At 37.3% G+C, this 16,131-nt stretch overlaps 1 protein-coding gene across 1 annotated transcript in view; it reads left to right on the plus strand.

The window, feature by feature from the left end:
- The window catches only part of LOC127934392 (CD82 antigen), a 31,933-nt gene that overhangs the window by 12,500 nt on the left and 3,302 nt on the right, over positions 1 to 16,131 (plus strand). The window contains exons 3-8 of the mRNA XM_052531760.1: positions 819 to 891; positions 9,363 to 9,484; positions 10,845 to 10,919; positions 14,811 to 14,909; positions 15,236 to 15,406; positions 15,949 to 16,032. Coding sequence (XP_052387720.1) covers positions 819 to 891; positions 9,363 to 9,484; positions 10,845 to 10,919; positions 14,811 to 14,909; positions 15,236 to 15,406; positions 15,949 to 16,032 — 624 coding nt within the window. The remainder of the gene's footprint in view (positions 1 to 818; positions 892 to 9,362; positions 9,485 to 10,844; positions 10,920 to 14,810; positions 14,910 to 15,235; positions 15,407 to 15,948; positions 16,033 to 16,131) is intronic.

Raw genomic sequence — 16,131 nt, forward strand, 5'->3', positions numbered from 1 at the left:
AGAACCGCTTTACTGACGAGATGCGCATTAACGATCGGCTGATCGTGATTGGAGCAGCTCTAATCAAAAGCAAGACAAATGTAACCCCCATTTTCATATTCGGCTGGATGGCTCTGTTTCAGGTGAAAGAATAGATTTGTGGTGCTGCTGCCTTTGACTGCGATGGGCTTTAGGCAAATGTTGCAGCGTGGGGTCTCTTGCTCCACGTCTGTCGCAGCAAACCCATACCAGTTCCAAACAACAGATGATTTTATTCCTTTCTTAGGAACAAACTTCCAACTCTCACCGGTAGCGATGTTGTTGCTTGCTGTTTCGTGTGTGCTATGATGTTGTTGTTGTTGCTTGCCATACTGCCATGTGAAACTAACGCTACGGAAGCTCCGGGGAGCCAAAAATGCGCCATTACACAAAACTCGATTTACTTATTTTTTAAATCGCCTGTAACAAAAAATTCGAATTAATTCATTCCATCGATTTTTCGCCCCGGCCTACCACAGATGCCAGACTGATACAGGGGAACTGCCCCCTGACAAGAGGAAATGAAACCTCTCTGATACAGTTAATTTAGAGGACACCTTGGACCCATTAGTTTTGAACTTTGGGGCTGGAGTGCATGAGAACTTAGTTCGGTGGAGAGTTTCTGTCTCTCTTTAGCAGTTATCTAGAGTATGTTAATGGTAGCATAGTTCTCTCATCCACAGTCCATTCCCAGCTTAAACTAAGATCAGCTCTGAGGAAGCAAACGGGTCAAGAAGGTGTCAAACATACATGCCACATGTCCTTTATGTTTGTTCATGCCTGTTTCTATTGCCTTGTAGATTTTTGGAGCTTTATTCTTGGGAGTTGGACTATGGGTCATCCTGGATAACCAGAATTTCAACACGGTTTTGGGTAAGTACAGAAGCACCTGCATAATTTCCTGTTTTGATATATGCAATAAGAGCATGTCTTATTAAAAAAGCTTACATCTCCAGTCTGCCAATCGTCTGAAATGGAAAGGTCTATGATGGCAGACAGATGCTTTCATGCTGGACAATCATAAATTGATGCATATCAATTGTTTTTCTCATAGTATGCATCAGTACTTTAGCTCTTAAACATTGGTTTAAAAAGTATATTTATATTAGGTTTACATATTGTTTCTCCTTTATGCTCCGCCATCTGAAATGCGTTGATTTTTACAAAGCTCATCGTTCTGAAAAGCGACGTGTGCTCTGATTGGCCATATGTCATTGTGATTGGCCAAATGTTTCAAGCATCTGACGGAAATGTTACGCCCTCAACATATCCTTTTATGACAGGACAAAAACAATACAATTACAAACTAGAAATATGTTCCATCCAGTATGGACATAATTACTGATTATAATGACTTATACTGTGTTCTTATGTGTTGCGTTGCATATAGCGCTGCATAAACATAAAACGTTTGTGATCGGAGAAATGAAAAACAAAAAGTGCTACTCTACACTGCTCAAAATTTGCATTTGAATCATCAGTGGCAAATCGTTTATATATGTAAACCTACTTACTTACCGTGCATCAGAAAATGCCAGGCTGTCCTTGCAAAGAGTGAGGACTGGCCAGCAGCTTGAGTAAGGAACGGGCCGTACCTTGAGTGAGCTGCAGCCAGCGGCTATAACGCTGAACGGCCGGCGGATTCGACGAAGGAGTGGCTGGGCGTTGCAGCAACCACATGTGACGACCCCAGGCTGCAATCTAGGGTTGCTCCGATCACGATCGGCCGATCGTTAATGCGCATCTCGTGAGTAAAGCCGGTTCTCGAATCAGCGGTTAATTCCATCAGGTGCGTGATTTCACATAGAGCAGCTGTTACTACACAGAGCCGTTGTTAACTGAGAGAATGCGCCAAAAAACGCTGAAAATGAAGTGGATTTGCGCATCTTCTCTATTAACAACGGCTCTGTGTAGTAACAGCTGCTCTATGTGAAATCACGCACCTGATGGAATTAACCGCTGATTAGAGAACCGGCTTTACTGACGAGATGCGCATAACGATCGGCCGATCGTGATCGGAGCACCCCTACTGGAATCTGCTTCATTCATGGTGAAAGCTGATCTGGCGATCCACAGCGCGAAGTTGATGTATTCCCTCAGCGACCAGCACTGCTCAGCTCTAGCCCTGACGAAGTAGATATCATGCTATTTTGGAAGGCCAAACAAAGTAGTTTCACTTTCACAATGAAACACACAGCTTCTCCAAGAAATGGCGCCGGCAGCAACAGTAAGAATAAAAGGAACCCCGCTGTTGCTTGATCATTTGGCCGGTGTTTTGCAAATCTTCCCACACAGTGATGTAGAGATGTGGTGGTGTGCTAGAACGAGCCGTTTTAGGGGGGCATGGACAAGGCTTAACTTTTATAAAGAATATCTCTTTGGATTAGAGACTTTAGTCTTTGCAACAGATCTTCTTCTTGCACCAAAAGCTTGTAACACTCCTAAGAGAAAAAAAAAATTATAAAAATTATAAATCGCATCATATGACCCCTTAAATATTAGTTGAAACTCATATTGTATGTATGTATGTGTGTATGCATGTAAAGACATTACAGACCAGAATAAGTTAACCGTTATCATTTAGTCAAGCATTATCTTGCTGGTTACACATTTTTCTGTCTACACTCTTGAGTTTATACTGGTGGGAATGCACAGTGAAAGCAGCTGCCATTTTCTGTGCTTGGCATGGGGAGTTTTAATCTAGTTTTCCACAAACTCCCTCCTATGCTTCACTCTCTGTGTTTATATATGCACACATGCTCCCATACAGATGTTAATTAAACCATATGACACTCGTGGAAGAGGAAATAAACAGAGAGCAAAAGCAAAAAATAAGGGAAGAGAGAAATGTTAAATGAATGAGATACAAAAGCCAAACAGATTTAACTTTACATGATTTTGTGGAGAATCATACTCGTACCCATACTGCCTCGGTCTGGACAGCCAAAGCCACGAGACTCTATGCTGAAAAAGAGTGGAACAGGCAAACGAGGATGGAAAGCTTGTGTAAATCCTCTTGATTTATTATTTAATGCTTCCAAACTGTTCAGCACAGATTTATCACTCGACTAAACTTTATGCTATTTTCAAGAGATAGCTGACCCACAAATGAAAAATCTCACAATTTACTCACCCTCACCCTGTTCCCTGTGTGATTTTCTTCTGTGGACCATAAGTAAGGGATAATCATTAGCCGCATTTCCACTGTCGGACCAGTGTGAGCCAGGGCTCCCAATTGGCCGGACGGGGCTAATAGCCTCGGGCCAGTAGCACCGAGGCCAGAGTTGCGCAGCGTTTCCACTGTCAAGCCTGAATATCCACTGCGCTTCACTAAAGCACGCACTTTTCATGCCTCTCAGGAACAATGTCACACATAGTCTTTTGCATCGCTTATAAATATTTCTGCCTTTTATGCTGATTATAGTCAAAGTCAAGTCACCTTTATTTATATAGCGCTTTAAACAAAATACATTGCATCAAAGCAACTGAACAACATTCATTAGGAAAACAGTGTGTCAATAATGCAAAATGACAGTTAAAGGTAGTTCATCATTGAATTCAGTGATGTCATCCCTGTTCAGAAACCAGTAGATCAATTCCAGGCTGCAGCAAAGTCAGATTTAGCAGAAGAATCATCTGTTTCCTGTGGTCTTGTCCTGGTGGTCCTCTGAGACAAGGTTTTTACAGGGGATCTGTATCTGGGGCTCTAGTTGTCCTGGTCTCCGCTGTCTTTCAGGGCAGTAGAGGTCCTTTCTAGGTGCTGATCCACCATCTGGTCTATAATCCACATCAGATTGGGTCAATTATTTCAAACACTCACAGCTGACTGAAAGGGAGTTTTGAGTTTAATTTATTTTATAAAGTCTTTAATTCTGGTGTTATAGCTGTTAGCTTTCTGAAATGATCCGCGCTGACGCTCTCCAGACATGGAGAAACTCCGCCTTTGTTCATAACCACTCGTCTGGCACGACGGATTAATTTGAGAAAAAACTGTTTTAAAATCATTACCTGTTTGGAACAGTGTACAAAACGAGCCTTGGCAGCAAGACAAACACTTCAACAATATAGAGCATCACAGTCCCGCCCACAGCTGGTGCCGGATGTAAAAATTCAATGCAATATCTGCATTGACATTTGGGGTATAAGCCATAAAAACCTTACCATACATGGTAGACTTAAAACCAGCTACGGCTGTACTAAGCGATAGTATATGCTCATATAAACGCAAAAGGATCATGGGGCACTAACCTTGTTTTGATATAAATGCCTTTTATTCGCGATGTCTTGGCTAAGTACTTCATTACCCACAATCCTGAACAATCCCACAATCCCACAGTGATGCATCTGATTGGTGGAGCTCGTGTAACCATCTGGTTAAACCCCACGAAGGCCCGTGGAGACTGAAGATCTTTAATAAAAAAATAAAATAAAATAAAAACCTGTGTTGCGTTTTTGCACGTTAGACTTATCAGTGCAGTCATGATCTCCTTGGCTGCCATGAGATTTTGCAGGGAGGTTGGTATCGTTAGTTAGCATTATCGTCCACTTTAGCTAGACTACTGTAGCCTTCATATGGTATGAGTCATATCAAGCATTTTATAATGCCACTGTCAAAACAATATTTAGCCTAGGAATACCTTTTTGTGCATTTACTGAACATTTGTGTAATGGCAGCGACATGTGTTGATGAATGAGCGGTGATTGAAGTCCCCCAAAGCACTGCACCATGTTGCTGATGTTATTGTTAACCACTTTCACACATGCACACAATATAAAATACACGATGATAAATATAAAAATCAATACACAATACCTATATAAAACACTGTTTATTTACACAATTAATACTGAAAGAACTGCTATTACTGCACATTCACTATATAAAATAAAATTCACTGGAGGAAAAAGTTCACGCGAGCGGCCATCATCAGATTTGGAAGTCCCTCAAAAGGCTCGTTCGCGGTTGTGGCTCCAGTCGAATTCAATGAGGCACGGTGGTTTATGGGATGAGTAGTTCCTTGCGCTATAAATTAAAATATGTACACAGTCTTGTACCTTTGACTTTTTTTTGGATTGCTCTTATTTTTTTCACTCGAAATGATATGTTATATGCTTATGAGTTCAGCCGTAGCTGGTTATCCTCACACATGCTCTAAAACTCTTTAGATACGGATTTTTCCGAAAGTCAATGGGAGAAATGAATGGGAAATTTACTTCCGGCACCAGAGCCCTCTCGGGCTGTGGGACTGTGATGCTCTATTACCGTAGGCCTGCTATTAATACGGAAGTATTCACAACTGACCAATCTGAATCAAGCAAGTGTTTTTAAAGTGATGGTCAGTCAGCACTAAAACAGTTTGGTTACTAATATTCTTAAAAATATATTCTTTGTGTTCCACATAAGAAGGAAGGTCATATAAATTTGGAATAATCTGAGGCGAGTACATTATTATTTCATGAAATTAAATGAAGATTGGAAGGCTATTACTTTAAGCTAAAGTCTCTTTCACACCATTGCTGAAGACTAATTTTAAGAACTGAAGCCCAGTGTTTGAAAATAGACTTAAAACTTAAATATTTTCATAAGACCAAGCCACCAAACCAATTCCCAAAGTCAAGATGGAAGTTTACATAAGTCTATATATAACACATGCCATGTTAAATTACTGCAGGGGAATATTTATGTGAAGTTGACCAGTTTTAAAATGGTTTGCCAAGCTAGTCACACTGCCATTTTTTCCTCTCGCATCTCCCCTCATATTTTACATCTGTTCTCTGTTTATATATTCCAGCGTCTCCAGATATCGCAGCGCTGGAGTCTCTGGGCCATATTTTAACAAACTAAATGCATGGTCTAAGGCACAAGTGCACTTTTGCTAGTTTAACGATGGAAAAAACGGTCAGCGCGCCAGGCGCATGGTCCAAAAAGGCTTACTGTACCTATTCTTTTAATGAATCGTGGGTGTGTTTTGGGCATAACATGACGTCAATCAGAGTCTCATCTCCCATTCGCTTTAAAGGCCAGTTGTGCTCGCGCCACAGCCGATTCAAAATTTACATGGCGGAATTTGCAAGAGTAAAGACTGAACGCTTCTCCAGAGAGGAAAGGTTCTGCTTGCGCGTGAGGTTAAAGAGCATGAGCAGACCATAATAACGGGACACAATAATAATATTTTACATTGTAATCCTTTCATTTTCAATATTTGCCATGTTTGTGTGCTTCTGTGCGCCCTTTTTGTGTAATAAGCATATTAACATTGTGCTGTTTAATGAACAAAAAATTACAAATAAATAAATATTGCACCAGGTTTCAGTTGGTCAAAAGCGTGTCTTATTTCAGTTGGCAAAAAAAGATCAATGCTCCAACAATGCGCCTGAACACACATCGTTTTCAGACCAGCACGCTCATGGCCGCACAAATAGATGCAAACGCAATTGCTATTTTAAAAATTAATGCAGCTACATTGGGGTGAAACTAGCAAGATGCACTTGCATTGTGCCAAGTGTATGATACAGCCCTCTGTTATCATATCCATTTTAGAAGCATTGTTTTTTTTTCAGATTCAGCTGTTCCTCTGGAGATAGCAGAGAATATCTTAGGATATCCTCATACCTTGAGGCCCTCAACTCTGCCCTTGGCTTTTTGCAAACATGAGGTCCAGTAGACCTGTTCTTTACTCTGAGGGTCCTGTCGTGGTCGCTCCCACGCTGTGCTGCAGAAGGACTCTGTTTGTTGACTTTGTTAGTCCGTAGATTAGGGCCCTGTTGAGCACGAAAATAATGGGTGTATTTTTTCCCCTTCCTCTCAGGTTGTTTTTTTATAGACTTCCACACAACTGCATGGCTATAAAAGGGAGTCTTAGAGATTTTCTCATTTTCCAGATTGTTGTGATCTCAGTGCTACTCTTTGCATAAAGATTTTAAATGGCACATTCATTTGCGCAATAGAGTTATACAGCCGAAGTCCCAGAACATGTTACAGCATGTGTCAATGTTTGATTGTTTAGAGCCTCAGAGGCCGGTATGTTTAAGTATGTTCGGGTTCCTAAAGTTAAAATAAATACTTGCTCTTCAATATTAATGACAAATAAAATGTCTAATTCTTCGTTGTATTTACCTTTCTTAGCATATAAATAGTGCTTGAAAGGTTGCAAGCAAATGGTTTTGGTTTGTGGTATAAAATTGTATTCCTTCCAAGATAATTTTTCCAGTAGAAACTGCTGCCAGGGCTGTTGGGACTGCATTTTTGCTGATGTAGATGAGTGTTTTTACCTTGAGAAAATCGTAGCAACTATTAGCAAACACACATTGAGGTTGTGGAAATTTTAAACGTAACCTCAGACGGATGCTGTGCTTCAGGCAGGAAGCATATGTTTAGAATTGTGACGCAGAATTCTTGCTTGAGTTGAGAGCTAATCTACCGACCATTTATTATGCTCAGTTTATAAAACAAAATAGTTATCTGTCACAACCGTGATGTCAGAGTTTTGCTATTAAGGTCGTACCAGGGCAAAATAACCTCATGTTTTAGATGAACGTATGTACTGACAGACGGAGTATTGTAAGAAAAACGGTGAACATTTTACTGTTATGCCTGTCAATCAATAAGAAACATGATATGCTGATTAATAAAAAAAAAATTAAATAAAAGACTATAAAAATTACATCTAGCATTTATTTGTATTTTTATTTGTTTTATCTGTGATACCTTTTTTTCAGGATTCTTAATGAAAAGTTAAAAAGAATTATTCATTAATTCAAAATATAAATAATTTCAACTATATACACAACATTTCGAAAGTTTGGGGTCAGTATGTCTTTTTTTATAAAATACTTTTATTCAGCAAGGATATGTTAAATTGATAAAAAAAGTGATGTTAAAGACTTGTATTATTACAAAAAAAAAAATCTGTTTTGAATAAATGCTGTTCTTTTTTACTTTGAATTCATCAAGGAATCTAGTAACTATCACAGGTTTTAAAAAAATAAATGACAATAACTAATAATAAATCAGCAAGTTAGAATGATTTCTGAAGGATCATGTGACACTGAAGGCTGTAGTAATGGTTGCTGAAGATTCAGATTAGCCATCACAGGGATGAATTAGAATAAAATAGTAAACCATTATTTTAATAATATTGCACAATATTACTGTGTTTTTATTGTATTTTTGATCAAATACATACTTTCAAAACATAAAGAAAATCTTAACGATCTTACTTTTTAACCATGGTGTCTGTCTATAAAACACAGTTTAAAAAAAAATATATAATTGCACTAAATCAGTGTGTTAAATTGACCGCTCTATTTTCTGTACACGTGCTAGAGATAGTTTTTGTGATTTGTTTGTTTGAGGATCACATGGTAATAGAAGACTTGATGGTTCTTCAGGGCCACAAGCCACTTGTTTTTGCACTGTTTATCTATTAAAGAATCTTCACGAACATTATGAGCAGCCAAACTCATTTCTGTTTTGGACTGCAGGAGGCTCAAACTCTGATGGTCTCTGCTGTGCAGACTATTCTTTTCTCTCTCTTGACTGCTAGTTGCAGGTCTTTAATTATTCAATGCTACTGAATTTGTATGTAGCTAAGGATAGTATGAACAACTTGTGTTATCCACATAAGCAGCACAGCTCAGCTCAGCAACAACCGCTGTACCTCTTTAATGAGAGACATTCACACGTCACACATGACTAATTTTAAAACCACATTTATATATGCTGAGCAGCTATAGAAGCCTAGAAGGTTTGTTGTGTTTTGAGGGTGTTAGCCATACTGATCGAAGGGATAACAGTTGGTTCGCCCTTTTACTTCCTTTTGCTCAAATAGTGAAATTAGTTTTGACCAGTCTGAAAGCCTTGTGAATAACATTATCAGGCGTAACAAAAAGTCTGCATACTTCTAGGTCACATTGTTTAATAATATTGCTAAAGTATTTTGATAAGAGAAGCGTTTTGACGTCTTCCTCTGCACACATCTGAAATTGAGCTGCAAAGCCTGAAGCAAGATTGATGTGTAGCTGCAGAAGAGAAAGAAATGAGCTCTGAAAATCTGTCATGTACCTTCCCCTCCTTTCACAACCCACCACTAAACCTCAGTTTAATTTTCAGCCTCTGCTCCTGCTGTTCTGAGTAGCACCACCCACCTCTGCTGCATCACAGTTTCAACTTTGTTAGGGCTGTTTTTGCTTGTGAGGTTTTAATTGTTGTTACTGGTGTTGGATCAAATTTTAATCTTGATTCATGATGATCTTGATTTATTTTATTTTTTTTGTACTTTTTCTGTCAATTTGGCCTTGTCAAAGAGTGTGAGTATTGTTTTCGGTCTTTGTCGTTCATGCAGAAGACTCCACAATGCTGAAAGTTGGCGCCTACATCTTGATTGGGATTGGATCTGTGTGCATGCTTACGGGCTTCCTGGGCTGCATCGGTGCCATCTTTGAGGTCCGCTGCCTGCTTGGACTGGTAAGTGATTTATGCAGAGTTTTATTTTTTAATTTGGACTTTTTCTTATTTTATTTTATTGTAAAGAAATACAAATAATTTATTTTATTATTCTTTATTTTTTATAGTACATATTTATATAAATAATAATATTACTTCAGACTACATCAAAGCTTGTGCATTTTGGTCTCTGGGCTATTATCATTTTTATTTATTAAATTGTTTTTATTTTATAGTGCATATTTATTTAGATATAATATTACTACTGACTACACCCAAGCCAGCTCTTTTTGGTTTTTTAAGTTAAGTTAATTAAGTTAATTTAATAATAATAATTAAAAAAATTATAGTTAATTTTATTTATATAATACTACTATTACATAAAATCCAGCTCGTTTTGGTCTCTGGGCTGTTATTGTATTTTATTATATTTTGCATATTTATTTATCTATAATTAACTGCTGACTACGTCAAAGCTAGCTCATTCTGTTCTCTGAGCTAGAACTGGGGGCCATATTAGTACCTGCTAGATCACTGGATAAGCTTAGCGGTCAGCAAGGTTCTTTGTGAAACTGTTTTCACCCATTTAGAAAATGAATGTAACTAGCTGTGATTCTTTTCTAATTAATTAAAGGGGTCATATGACATTACTGTGTGTATTTGATGTAATGCAATGTGTTTATGCGGTTTAAGATTCAAAAAACACTATTTTCCACATACTGTACATTATTGATGCTCCTCTATGCCCCGCCTTCTGAAACGCGTAGATTTTTTTTACAAAGCTCAACGTTCTGAAAATTGCTGTGTGCTCTGATTGGCCAGCTATCCAGTGCGTTGTGATTGGCTGAATTCCTCAAGTGTGTGACCGAAATGTTACACCCCTTACCAGGTTCAGGAAACTGAACACACTCGAATATTTAGGGTTGTACTGTTCTGGAAAAAAAATAAAAATAAAACTTAACCACCGATTTCTATTTGTGTCCTCTTTTGGAAGACCAAACAAAGCAGTTTGGCTTTCAAAATTATACACACAGCATCTCCATGACATGGCGGTGGAGGCAAGAATACTACATTGAGAATAAAAGTTACGCATTCTTTCTTGGAGTATACATTTGGGCGGTGTTATGCAAATCTTTCCACACAGTGATGTAGACATTTGGGGGCATGGCTGAGGGTTCACATTTATAAAGAACATCTCTATGGGTTTGAGAATTAAATCTTTGCGATTTTATGGATCTTCTGTATGCACGAACAGCTTTTAACTCTCCAAAGACAAAGGAAAACATGGAAACAAAACTATGACGTAGCAGGTTTTGAGGTTTTAGCATTTGTTTGAGTGTCCAGTAAATTGTGAACTGATTTTTCTGTTCTCTGTTTGCAGGTCTTCGCCTGTCTCCTCCTCATCCTCATTGCCCAGGTGACGGCCGGTGTCCTTATCTACTTCAGGCGAGATGTGGTAGGTGACCATACCTCGGAAAGTTTAAGACTTAATTCAGTGCTATTTATACACCAATATAGCATTTATTAATATTTCAAAACATGTATTTTTAGATTTTTTTTACATTATTTTCACTTTTCATTTTTATTTGTTGTCGTTGTCATTGTAATTAGTTGTTTTTGTAGTATGTATTTATGTGTAGAATACAAATATCGAATCTATTCTGTCACCAAAAATGAGATCTGATAGTTATATTTACAAATATATAAAAAAAAGAAATATATATATATATATATATATATATATATATATATATATATATATATATATATGTATATATATATATATATATATTAGGGGTGTAGCGGTACGTTTATTCATACCGGACCGTTTCGGTACAGAGCTTTCGGTACGGTGCACGTGTGTACTGAATGACCGAATGCAATATTTTGTGTGCGGAACACAGGTACATTTTCGTGTTTCCACACGAACATATTAAGTGGCGGAAGTCTCTGCGTTCAGCGCAAATCTTTTTTTATTATATATATATATTATTATATTTTAATAAAAAGTGTTTAAAAAAAGTGTAAACAAATTGTTAAAAAAAGTTAAGAGTAATAAACAACCTGCAGTTTAATGTTTGCATTTCTTTCCCTTACTGTACCGAAAATTATCCGAACCGTGACTTTAAAACTGAGGTACGTACCGAACTGTAATTTTTGCGTACCGTTACACCCCTAATATATATATGTGTGTGTGTGTGTGTGTGTATGTATCTTAAAATTATATTTCCTCCTTAAAGGGATAGTTCACTCAAAATGAAAATGCTGTCATTTACTTGGCATCAAGTTGTTCCAAACCTGTATAAATTCCCTTTAACTTTCTATATTTTGAATTGAAGTGTGTAACCGACCAGGTTCTGTTCACCATTGATTTTCACAGTGTTTTTTTGAAAATCAGTGGAGGCTGACAACTGAAAAAAGAACATAGATAGGTTCGGCAAAAAATTGAGTGTGTAAATGATGACAATTTTAATTTTGGGGGGTGAATTATTACTACTTTAAATGGCTTCAGTATAGTTAGCTACTGTTTGTTAGCTGGTATTGTAGATAACAAACAAACATAACAAAGCTTTTTTTATAAAAAAAAAAAAAGAGGAAGAAGCAGCTTTACTGTAAGTATTATGAATAGCTTCTAAGGACAGTGTAAAAGTAGCTTCCCCAACACTATTCTTATCTGAAAACTTCTGATTTAGTTTATCTGGAACCACTTTTAATATGTAAATATTTTGTACATTTCTCTTAAGTGACCCAGAAGTGTGGATAGATGTGTTTTTATGGTAACGTGGTGTTTGCATATCAATGCTTTGTTTAAAAAGGGTGTTTCTTGCAACGGCACTTTTCTAGTCAGTTGTCTTGACTATTCTGTAATTTCTTAACCTTTTGGTTTTAACCCATCCTGTTAGGTAGTACCTGGAAATGGGTCAGAGCAAGTTACCAGGTGGCGACGGTGTGGAAACTGCTATTTTAAATTAAGTAGCTGAAGGAAGATTTGAGCATTCACTGCAGTATTCCACTTCCTAATTCAGTAAATTGGGGGAGGTGCGACTCGTTCACTTTCTGTTGCGTAACATTCACCTTACGGCACAAGATGGTGAGTGTGGTTTGACGAGATGTTTCCGTGAGTAACAAACTGCAGGTGTCGTCTTTGATGCGGGTGATTGTGCTCCACGTGAAGCTTGTTGACTACAGCACCTTCTTTAGGTGCAAAGTTGAAATACACAATCATTTCACATCCAAGATAGGTGTAAAAAAACAACAGGACCTGCTCTTCATGTCATCTGCCTTTCTGTAGTGTTAGGAAGGATGTATACATCCTCTAATGCAGGAGTTTAACTCACTTGTGCTTAGTCAGCCTAGATTAAACCTGTTTTAGTGAAGTAGCACCAGGATTATCCTCAGTTTATAAGCACATGTTTAATGCTCAACTTAACTTGCTGTGCTTAGTGTCTTTCTCTGTGTGTATTATTGGCTATATACTTAGTATAGCATGTCTAGCCTTCCTGTAGAGCAGGTAATTGGAGTATATGCTAGGGCATGCTCTGTTTTCTCTGTTAGCTTCACCACAGGGCATGCTGACTGCCTTTCCCAGAACTGGGCGAGGTTCACAACAGTCTCTTACACCCTACATGTATGTGCATAAGCAGTGTTTTTTGCCATTTTAGTTTATCATTGACGTAACCCCCTGAGTCCAGTCTATTCCACCACACCTCCTACACACGCATTCACTTTAAATAAGATGTTCACAAGATAATGTTCATCTGAAAAGTGATGTGGTATCAAAAGATTTTTCGCACAGATTTTTGAAATGTAAAGAATGGTTTTTAAATAGTTTGTGCTGGTTTTATCAGTTAGATGACACTCAGAAGATCCAGAAATTACAAGTTGTTTTTTTATATATATACTTTTATGCAGCAAGGATGCATTAAAATGATCGAAAGTGACAGTAAAAACAATTATAAGAAATGCTATTCTTCTCAACTTTCCTTTTATCAGCACATCTTGAAAAATGATCCTTGTTTATTATTAAAAAGCAACACTGTTTTCAGCATTGATGATGATGAGAGGTGTTTCTCGAGCAGCATATTAGGATGATTTCTGTTGTATCGTGTAACACTGAAGGCTGGAGTTATGTTGCTGAAAATTCAGCTTTTCCAACATAAATTATGTATTAATATATCAAAAATTAAAATATACAAAAAGTTTCTGTATGTTAACATTAGATAATGCATTATAGGGCTGTAGCTATCAAATATTTTATTCATCGAGTATTCTACCAAAATTCCATCGATTAATCGAGTAATCGGATAAAATGTGTTTTTGCTTACCGTATTTTCCGCACTATAAGGCGCACTGGATTATAAAGGGTACCTTCAGTGAATGGCCTATTTTAGAACTGTTTTCAGATATAGGGAACACCGGATTATAAAGCGAATAAAATAGAAGATACTGCAGTCAAACGTTTGACTGGGTTTGTGTTATGCATCCACTAGATGGAGCTGTGCTAAAGGGAATGTCAACATTTTGACAGAGCGCCTTGATCCATATTTAAGGCGCTCCGGATTATAAGGAGCACACTCCTTTTTTAGAAAAAAAATATTTTAGAGATATTAGTCCATATCGTGATTTGATGTAAGTGCAATGACCTATTTTTGATTAATTAATTCAAAACTTGGCAAATTCCGTACCATTCCGCGTTAAACTGTAAATTCCGTTTTTATGACTGGATTCCGCGATTCCCTCCTCATTTTCTGCATCGCGGAAATCATAGGGCCCTAGTTGTGGTATGCCAGTTCTATCTTGCAATGGACATACGCCACGACGTTCTCTTTACGTTTGTCCACGCCCTCAAATCAAAACAATGCTGACTCCTCGCAGTATGAGATTTCCTATGGCGATTGCGGACGCAGCGCTTGTGCCTCCTTCATCTTTGTGGGTGACGCAAACGCGTTGTCACATTAAAAAAAAAAATATTGCAAAAGAACCTGATGTGAGATTTAAAGTAAATTAAAATAGGCTTCATTTTTTGTAATCGAGTTACTCGAGGAATCGTTTCAGTCCTAATGCATTAGCTAACATGAACTAACAATGAGAAATATAGCAAATTGTTTGTTCTTAGTGCATTAACTGATGTTAAGAAAATACAACTCTGTATTTTAATAATTTACTAGTTTTGCTTCCATTAATGTAATATAAAGACAAAAACATGCACAGGTATTTTAATGAATTATTTATTTGGTTTCAAGCATTAAAAAATGTTGAAATATCTGATAAAAGTTGGTGTTATACAGTGAGTGTTAAGAATTCAACAAGATGTGTCCTAACATGTCTCCCATGTGCTTATTTTTAGCTGAAAAATGAGATGTCCATTATTGTGAACAAAATTCTGGTGAACTACACTGGTAATAACAAGACATCTGAGCAAGCCTTGGACTACATTCAGAGAACGGTGAGCTTTTTCTACAGCTATTGTCTGCCATTTCCTCCCTCACTGCCTTTTTCCATCATTCTCTCAGTCTCTTACAGTATTATCTGTTGCACATGTTAGAGATGACAGAAGATTAAGTGTCTAGGACTTTTCTCATGGATTTTTATCTCTTGTTTGCTTGTTCAAACTTGTTTTTTTTCTATGTGTATTTTATTATGTTATATGTTAATGTATAGTATTTTTTCATTTAGGTTTTCCTGCACCAGTGTGCCTAGATTTTTATGTTGTTGTTGTTTATACTGTAATATAAAATTATTTTCTGTTTTTTTTTTTTTTTCCAATCACAGATGAAGTGCTGTGGTTGGACTGGACCATCTAACTGGACCGAGAATGTGGCGATAAACAGTTCTCAGATTCAATACCCATGTTCCTGCACAAATGAATCCATCTATGGCACAGGAATAAAAGAAGCAGGCCTTTGTAAAACGTTTTCCCCTCAGTTGCCTGTCTTCACTAAGGTACACACATACAGCTTTACTGCACATATACAGCTGCATATTCCTATATGAAGGGATAGTTCACCCAAAAAATTAATTATGTAATTCAGAAACTTTTGAATGTTGCTATACAAATAACTTTGGTGACCATTGATTTCCTTTCCGTGGACCAAAAAAAAATAATTATCTGAATATTTTCTTTTATGCTCCATAGAAGACATAATTTTTGTTTTTGGTGAACTAACCTCTAAAAAAATGTTCCTGATTCTGGTTTTATGCCATCGCTTTATTTTATATTTGTAGCATATACCCAGTCCTATTGTTCAAATAAGTTGCTGTCAGTCAAAATGTTTCCTGTTAAACTGTTGTGAACTTTCACTTTCTTTCCCTCGGTTGAGTTTGGCATGTTCTGTTTGTCTCCTGATGTTATCTTTGGACAGCTGTGTCTGTTCAGGATCATTTCCAAACCCTGCATATCTTTTTTCACTGTTTTCCCCCTATTTGATGTGGGGTTTTCTTCTTCTCTCTTTCATTTTTAATTTGTCTCCATTTCCTGTGTCCAGGGTTGTGTATATAGTTTGGAGGACTGGCTCATTGGGAACTGTGGAGTTATTCTGGGAGTCTGTGTTGGTATAGCAGTGATTGAGGTAAATCTAGAAAGCCTATCATGTAAAATGTATTCCACATTCAAGTTTATTCCTTTCTAATTTCTGTTATTCTGGCCCTTTCTACGAAAAAAAAAAAAA

The sequence above is a fragment of the Carassius gibelio genome, chromosome A18 (assembly GCF_023724105.1).
Source record: "Carassius gibelio isolate Cgi1373 ecotype wild population from Czech Republic chromosome A18, carGib1.2-hapl.c, whole genome shotgun sequence".
NCBI lineage: Eukaryota > Metazoa > Chordata > Actinopteri > Cypriniformes > Cyprinidae > Carassius > Carassius gibelio.